This window comes from Carlito syrichta, unplaced genomic scaffold (genome assembly GCF_000164805.1).
Source record: "Carlito syrichta isolate Samal-C Ts95f unplaced genomic scaffold, Tarsius_syrichta-2.0.1 Scaffold308820, whole genome shotgun sequence".
Taxonomy (NCBI): domain Eukaryota; kingdom Metazoa; phylum Chordata; class Mammalia; order Primates; family Tarsiidae; genus Carlito; species Carlito syrichta.
The window spans coordinates 213,530-221,488 of NW_007252916.1; the positions used below are offsets into that span (position 1 = coordinate 213,530).

Below are 7,959 nucleotides of genomic sequence, written 5' to 3' on the forward strand. Positions count from 1 at the left end.
GGGGCGGCAGCGGCGGCGGCGGCAGCTGGGGCTGGAGCCCGGAAGCGGCGCCGGAGACGGGCCTGGGCGGGTGGCGCGGATGGATCCAACATGGCGGCACCGTGCCTGAGCTGAGAGAAGAGAACTGGAAAATTCAGTTTCTTGCAGAGTACGGTGGGGATTGCAGCTGTTGAGCAGAGATTCTGGAAAGTATTGCGCACCTGAGCTCCCAGCATGGCGGGCCTCAAGCGGCCGGCAAGCCAGGTGTGGCCAGAAGAGCATGGCGAGCAGGAGCACGGGCTGTATGGCCTGCACCGCATGTTTGTTATTGTGGGCACCCATCTGACACACAGAGATGTGCGTGTGCTTTCTTTCCTCTTTGTTGATGTCATTGATGACCACGAGCGTGGACTCATCCGGAATGGACGTGACTTCTTACTGGCGCTGGAGCGTCAGGGCCGCTGTGATGAGAGTAACTTTCGCCAGGTGCTGCAGGTGCTGCGCATCATCACTCGCCATGACCTGCTGCCCTATGTCACCCTCAAGCGGAGACGGGCTGGTGAGGGTGCACTGGGGGCTGGGATCAGGGAGGAGTTGTGGGAGGTCAGACATGAGCAGCAGAGGAGTGCATGGGGGAGAGACATTGACCCTCAGGAGTACTTACGGGAGTCAGTTATGAGGCGCTTGAGGCTTGGACTGGGAGAAGGGGGGTGTGTCTTTTCCTGAATGACTCCTTCTCCCCTGCAGTGTGCCCTGATCTTGTAGACAAGTATCTGGAGGAGACATCGATTCGCTATGTGACCCCCAGAGCTCTCAGTGATCCAGAACCGAGGCCTCCCCAGCCCCCTAAAACAGGTGAGAAGATATTAACTCCCTCTGATTTCCATAATCAAGTAAGAGGACACTGATCCCATCACATTCTAGGCTTTGCCAGCTTAAATGAAAGAATGCTGTCCCCTCAATCTGGCCCCATCAGAAATCCCAGATGAGGTGTTGATGCTTTACCTAGGTCCTGTGTTGCTCTCACATTGTGTCCTCCCTTCAGATCACATCATTGTTGATACTGCTTTTAGTGCTAAGTCTTTTTTTTTTTTTTTTTTTTTTTTTTGAGTTGGAGTCTCACTCTGTCACCCAGGCTGGAGTGCAACAACACGATCATGGCCACTGCACCCTCAACCTGCTGGGCTCCAGTGATCCTTCCGCCTCAGCCTTCCAAGTAGCTGGAACTACAGCCTGGCTAATTTTTTTATTTGTTGTAGAGACAAGGTTTCACCAAGTTGCCCAGGCTGGTCTCAAACCCCTGGGCTCAGGCAATCTTCTTGCCTCCTCCTCCCAAAGTGCTAGGGTTACAGATGTGAGCCACTGCGCCTAGCTGTGTAAAGTCGCAATGACTCCTTCCTTGTTTCAAGAGAAGTGTTTGAATTTCTGCATTACCCTGCTGTGTTTTCTTTCTTCTGCCTTCTGGTCAGTGCCTCCCCACTATCCTGTGGTGTGCTGCCCCACTTCGGGTCCTCAGATGTGTAGCAAGCGGCCAGCCCGAGGGAGAGCCACACTTGGGAGCCAGCGAAAACGCCGGAAGTCAGTGACACCAGATCCCAAGGAAAAGCAGACATGTGGTGAGGAAGTTCAAGGATTCCAGAGGTGGAGCAGACTTGAGGGAAAATATGAAGAACTGTTGGGATATGGGGTAGTTTTCTGTTTCAGCGTGAGGTCAGTGAGGGTCAGTGATTGCTGTTGCAAAGTGAGAATGACTGGTTTAGTCCCTGGCAGGAGAACTCTTCTTGGCAGAGTACATTTCTTAGTTACTACTTGATCATAGGGATGCCATTATGACATCCTTGTTGTAAAATGCACTTCTGTGCCTGTTAATTAGGAAAATATCTCCGATAAGGAGGTAGCTGCCTAAGGATGGCAACAGTGCTGACCAGGGCATATCCCATTCAAGGGAACCTTCTGCATTCAGGCAAGGGTTTCAGAGATACCCAGAAAAGAACTAGTCCTGGGTAGAGGTAGAGAAACTGTTGGGTGATGTTTCCTACTTTCCTATTGTGCTTTTCAGCTTTTCAACCCTAGGTTGTCAACTGCCCCTCATTGTAACCTCTTCTTTTGCCTATAGACATCAGGCTGCGGGTTCGGGCTGAATACTGCCAGCACGAGACTGCTCTGCAGGGCAACGTCTTCTCTAACAAGCAGGACCCACTTGAGCGCCAGTTTGAGCGCTTTAACCAGGCCAACACCATCCTCAAGTCCCGGGACCTGGGCTCCATCATCTGTGACATCAAGTTCTCTGAGCTGACCTACCTCGATGCATTCTGGCGTGACTACATCAATGGCTCATTACTAGAGGCACTTAAAGGTGTCTTCATCACAGACTCCCTTAAGCAAGCTGTGGGCCATGAAGCCATCAAGCTGCTGGTGAATGTGGACGAGGAGGACTATGAGCTAGGCCGACAGAAACTCCTGAGGAACTTGATGCTGCAAGCATTGCCCTGACCTTTCCCCTTCTCGCTTCTCTGGGGACTGTTCCCACCACCCACCTCTGGAGCTTACATACTGTTCTGGGGTTTGTTCTCTACCCTTCCAACCAATCACACCCCTGCCTTTTTTTTTTTTTTTTTAAAGGAAAAGACAAAGGAAATTGGAAGTGGTGTTCCCGCCCTCCCTGCACCCATGTGCCTGGGCTTCCCCTTGTTTCCCTTTTCCACTTACCCTGATGTGTCTCTACAGCCACCTTACCACGGAGCCATAGACAAACGTAGAGAGAGAAGCAAAGTCTGTGGAACATAGTCTTTGTAAGGGATTGAACACTGCTTTTGGGTGCACTGAGGGACTATCGATACTTCTGGCTTTATGAGGGCTCTTAAATATTGTCTGAAAAACCAAAGGGCTGTGAGTAAGGGAGCTATGTGGAAGGTGGGACTCTGAAGTGTATTTTGGAAATTAATCACTCACCCTCTTCCAAATTACAGAATTTATAAAAAACAAAGGAGCTGTGGCCCTTTCCACTCTCTCCCGGCCTCTGGTGCTGCTCCTCTCTGCCTTCTGTCCTCCATTCCATGGCTTGAAACTTCTGCCTGATGTGGTTCCTCCTTTTCCATTGTCAAGCCCTCTTCAAGGGAATAATAGATAAGAGGACTGGTCGGCCTGATCACCCCGCCCGACTATGGCGCGCACGCGTGTTTGTGTGTATGTGTTTGTGTGTGTGTATGTGTGTGTGTGTGTGTGTGTGTGTGTGTGTGTGTATGTATACACACACACAGGGTGGATGGAGAAGAGGTGCTGATTGAAACACACTCCCCCTGTAAAGGGGAAGGGGGAGTGTGACACTTTCCTTCCATGTTCAAGTTAAAATAAATAATGTACCCTGCAGCCCTTTTCCCCTTTGCTTTCTTCTGACTTGGGCAAAGGGCATCATAGGTGAAAGTGAAGTAATTCCCTGTCAAATCCCTTTTCCTTCCTCCTCCTCTATCCCTACTCCTATTCCCATGCTTGGGAGAATGCAGCTGGGTCATGCACTGAGTGTTGCACTTTCATTAGGCAGGGAGACATGGTGAATGAGCCAGAAGGCCTGGAACTGGAGTCTAGTCCAGCTGGTACGATACCACCTCCCCTTTCAGCTCCCAAAGGAGATACCCAGACACAGACTTTATGATTATTATTTTTTTAATGCCAGTGCTGCTTAGCCCTCAGAATAACTTCAGTTTTCATGAAATAAACAATGACTATATAAGATTCCACCTTCCTGAAACTGAAATCTGAGCTCAGGTGAAAGTTTCTTTTTTCACAAGAAGCTGAACCTGTGTTCCATCAAGAGTCGAGGTTTGAGGTTCTCCAAGTGAGGGGAGCTGTGCCTGGGTCCAGCCTACAAGTCACAGCAGCACCAGCTCACAACAGAGGTCTCAACTCACAGAAGTCAAGTCTTAAGACCGTGGGTGGCCTAGACTATCATAGAGGTCAGGCCTGCGGTGCTGGAACACAGGCAGGTATTGGCGCAACTGTTGCAGATAGCTGAGGTCGATTCGGGCAAGGCAGACGCCTGGCCCCTCAGAACAGCGGGCCACCACTGTTCCCCAGGGATCCACCACCATGCTGTGGCCATAACTTGCTCTCTTCTCGTGATGGCGTCCACACTGAGCTGCTGCCACTACATAGCACTGGGTTTCAATGGCACGGGCCCGCAGCAACACCTGGGGATGAGATGTATGTTCACTTAAGGACATGCAGCAGCAGGTAGACATTACAGGCCAATCTACTCATTGTGACTGTTTTGATAATTGCCTAGGAATGATTTACTATGTTAACTAGTCTGTAACATATGGGAGACAATTAACTTTCAACTGGTAGGGCCAAGGGAGGAGAATGAGGTTAAGAAAAGGCCCTTATGTTTTCAAGAGGTATTCTCTTACCTCCCAGTGGGCTGGGCCTGTAACAGAGCCAAACGCTGAAGGATAGGTAAGGATTTCTGCTCCAGCTTTAACCAATGCCAGAGAGAGTTCAGGGAACCGCATGTCATAGCAGATGGCTAGACCAACCTGGAAGGAAAAACAGCCTGCTTAGCTTCCCTGTACTGTTTGTCACAGCATCTAGTTAGTCATGCCTCCATTGCCCGACTCCTTTAGGACTTTTTATCCTTTTTTTTTGAGTTGGAGTCTCTTGTTGCCCAGGCTGGAGTGCAGTAGAACACTCATGGCCACCGCAGCCTTGACCTGCTGGGCTTAGGTGATACTTCCGCCTGAGCCTTCCAAGTAGCTGGAACTACAGATGCATGCCACCACGCCCAGCTACTTTTGTGTGTGTGATTTATTGTAGAGACGAGGTCTCACCAAGTTGCCCAGGCTGGTCTCGAACCCCGGCTCAGGCAATCCTCTTGCCTTGGCCTTCCAAAGTGCTGGGATTACAGGCTGAGCCACTACGCCTGGCCCTTTTTATCCTTTTTACTGCTTCAGTTCCTATTCCCCACCCTCATGCTCTCACAACTCCCACCTTGCCTGCTGGTGTGCTGACAGGTGCCTCAAGACTGGGCCCAGGTATGGTAGAGTTGCTTTCACACATAGGTCCCTGCCCCGGAATCTCTACGTCACACAGATGTGTCTTCCTGTAAGTGGCTACTACTGACCCTAGAGTAAGAGTGAAAAGGAATATTTAATGCTGGTGTTCCAGAAGTCTAGCTTAATGCTCTCCTCCCAAGGAGGAGGGAGTTTACAGGCTAGGAACAGAAGTACAAACACCCCTAAATCCTTAGGCCAAGGAAATAAAGTTGAGTAGCAAAACAATTCTGGAGTGTCTAAGTTTAGGTAGAAGAGCCTGAAAGAGGCAGGCTAAGGGTTAAGAAGTCTCACCCTTGCTGTTCAGAAGCACATGACAATTGTAGATTTTCTGAGTCTGCTCCCAGTCTTGGCCACGCTCATGGAAACCACCCAAGGACAGCCAGAGTCCACATTCCCTGGGGGGAGGGGACACTGACAACTCTTCTCAAGCCTCTACCCCCATATCTGGCAATTCAGGGACACTGCCCAACAAAGATCATACCTCTCCCTCCCCTCCCCTCTCCGTGATACCTGGCGAGCTGGGTATAGTCTCCCAAAAGTTTCCCACCCAGTGGCTCAGATAGGCGCAGTGTCTCCGCAGGATCTCGTGCAATGAAGTCAAATGCCTCAGGCAGGAAAGCCAGGCAAGCACCCAGTCTGGCAGCCTCTCGAACCAGCTCAGCACATGTTTTAAAGTTCTGTTGCTTGTCTGGTGTTGATGTTACCTGGCACACAGCCACCAGGGGCAGTTCCCAGGAGGAAGAGGAGACAGCCATGGCTCTGGGCCTGTGAATGGCACAGGCAGGATTCTCAGATTTCCTAGCATGGGGAAACCCAAGTTCAATAATAACAGGCACAAATGGGGAAACAGGAAGGCTGGACGTCTTTTGATTCTGCCCTTACAGGGTGCACTGACCCAAATGTTCTATTGATGGTGGAAACCCGTGTCTCCCACTATCAATTTAACAATTTATTGAGCATCTACTTTGTGCTAGGCACTGAGCCACAACAAGAGATGTTACCTGGGCTGAGCACAATGTACTGAGAGTCGAGGTATCCGAAGTCCGGGACACAGAAGGGACAGGAGTTGGTGAGGAGGCCTGGTGATGAAGCCCAGCCTGAGGAAGTGAGAAATCAGGATATCAATTCCTTCCTCAAACAAGAAATTTCTAGGATTCTCTGACTTCTCCCTTCATACAGTAAGCCTGAATCAGGGCCTTGCCAGTAAAAACCTCCTGTCTTCAAAACACTCCAAGTAATTATGGACTACGGGAAGAGAGCATGAAGTGGGAATATGAAGGAAGGAGCTCTGCTCGGAGCCTGAATACCTCAACTTCCGATGATTTCACATTAAACAGAAGCCCTTTTCCTCTGCCAAACGTTTTCGCAGTTCAAAAGTCACCTCTGGGAGGCTTCCTCGGTTTTCCCAAGACTCTTCTTTACTGTGCACTTGCACAGCTTTACTGGCTGAAAGCATATTTCCCCCCTTACACCAGGTTCTCTGAAGGGGACATTCACCCTCCCTGTCTCTCATCACTCCGAGGTGGGCAGGGGACACAGAAACACAGACCCCCACTAGCGTCCCCACCCTCCAGTTAGCCCGTCCTTCCCCGCCTCTCCAAGGGTGACATCTCTTGCACAAGATAAAGCACCGCAGGTGGAATTCACCGCGGCCGGTGGGACGGGGAGTAGGTCCTACATGAAGATACGGCCAAAACCATTCGCAGAGTCCCGTCCGAAAAGCGGCCAGCAGCCAGGGACGCCGGGGCGAGTGGGCGGTAACTCCCAGACCGGAGGTGACGCAGGAGGGCGGGGCTGCGCCGGCCGGAAGCCCAGCAGGCAGCGAAGATGGCGGAGAACAGCGGTCGCGCCGGCAAGAGCGGCGGGAGCGGCGCGGGGAAGGGGGCGGTGACGGCAGAGCAGGTGAGGAGCAGAGAGCGTCAGGAGGGCGCCCGGCCGGGTCTGGAGTAATTGCGAGAAGGGAGAGCCTGTGGCTTGTGCAGCCTTTCCTCCGGGGCCACATTTGCGTGGCCACTCAGAGGGGAGGGTCGCTGGAGAAGCTAGCCGAGCCCCCACGGAGAGAGTAGACGGGTGGGCAGGCGGAAGCCACGCCTCCCTGAGGTGTTGGGTGAGCCTAGGATGGGGGAAGGCCCTGAGGAGAGACTGGTTGTCGCTTTCTTGTGTCTCATCGGCACCCCTAAACAAGATGTGGCTGGACAAGGCAGCTCAAAACTAATCCTAGAGGATTAATGAAAGGGCTGGCAGTGTGGTCTGTTACGTGACCCTGAACCCACGTTGACAGTCGCCGCTACGCTGCAGAGCCACGTGACTTACATATTCGAAGAGTCTAGTGTTATACTATTTTGGTTCGGGGCTTCATTACTGGATTAAATTTCTTGAGAGACCAGAAACCCTTTTCTAATCGAGTTTGCATTTCCCTCATTGCTTAGCATCGGGAAGCCTCTGATAAATTAATCAGAAAGCCCTTTGTGGCTTGGGAACCGTGTTTTGCTAATAGGTGTGAGAAGAAATATACACAATTAAAATGAAAACAGTTAAACAACGGCTACTTTAATTATAGGTTCATTTATCAGTCATTGTTGAACAACATAGGCAGAGGTGTCTGCATAAAGATTTTAGAAACTGTTCTTGCCATCGAAGAGCATATTCTGGCCAGGCGCGGTGGTTCACGCCTATTACCCCAGCATTTGGGAGGCAGAGGCAAGGGGATTGCTTGTGAGTCCACGGGTTCAAGATCAACCTGGGCAACATGGTGAGACCTCATCTCTACAATAAATAAAACAATTAGCTGGGTGTAGTGGTGTGCCCCTGTAGTTCCAGATACTTGGAAGACTGAAGCAGAAGAATCACCTGGGCAGTGGTGATCGTGAGCTTGCCACTGCACTCCAGCCTGGGTGAGACTCCTACCCAAAAAAAAAAAAAAAAAAAAAAC

General features: G+C 51.0%; 3 protein-coding genes across 10 annotated transcripts in view; 2 read left to right on the plus strand and 1 right to left on the minus strand.

The window, feature by feature from the left end:
- Positions 1–2,989, plus strand: LOC103268351 (death effector domain-containing protein). 4 transcript variants are annotated; one of them, XM_021716470.1, is made up of 5 exons: positions 68–336; positions 466–538; positions 727–834; positions 1,449–1,595; positions 2,096–2,989. In XM_021716470.1, exons 1-5 carry the CDS (start codon positions 214–216, stop codon positions 2,470–2,472), a joined length of 828 nt encoding a protein of 275 aa, XP_021572145.1. In that variant the 5' UTR covers positions 68–213; the 3' UTR covers positions 2,473–2,989. The 4 variants fall into 4 exon arrangements, with proteins under 4 accessions (XP_021572144.1, XP_008064100.1, XP_008064101.1 ...); XM_021716469.1 differs by having other exon boundaries at positions 1–538; positions 1,449–1,684; XM_008065909.2 differs by having other exon boundaries at positions 1–538.
- A 630-nt stretch (positions 2,990–3,619) lies between these two features.
- On the minus strand, positions 3,620–6,804 carry NIT1 (nitrilase 1). Of its 5 annotated transcripts, none has more exons than XM_008065913.2 (7): positions 6,706–6,804; positions 6,029–6,124; positions 5,538–5,792; positions 5,319–5,422; positions 4,963–5,096; positions 4,386–4,511; positions 3,620–4,166 (listed from the first exon to the last, which is right to left on the minus strand). In XM_008065913.2, coding segments are annotated over exons 1-7 (984 nt in total). In that variant the 5' UTR covers positions 6,708–6,804; the 3' UTR covers positions 3,620–3,899. The 5 variants fall into 5 exon arrangements, with proteins under 5 accessions (XP_008064104.1, XP_021572143.1, XP_008064103.1 ...); XM_021716468.1 differs by having other exon boundaries at positions 6,659–6,757; XM_021716467.1 differs by having other exon boundaries at positions 3,624–4,166; positions 6,675–6,770.
- PFDN2 (prefoldin subunit 2) overlaps positions 6,780–7,959 on the plus strand; it is a 16,908-nt gene continuing 15,728 nt past the window's right edge. Inside the window, exon 1 of the mRNA XM_008065911.2 lies at positions 6,780–6,929. Within this exon, the coding sequence (XP_008064102.1) occupies positions 6,855–6,929 (75 nt within the window). The 5' untranslated portion in view covers positions 6,780–6,854. The remainder of the gene's footprint in view (positions 6,930–7,959) is intronic.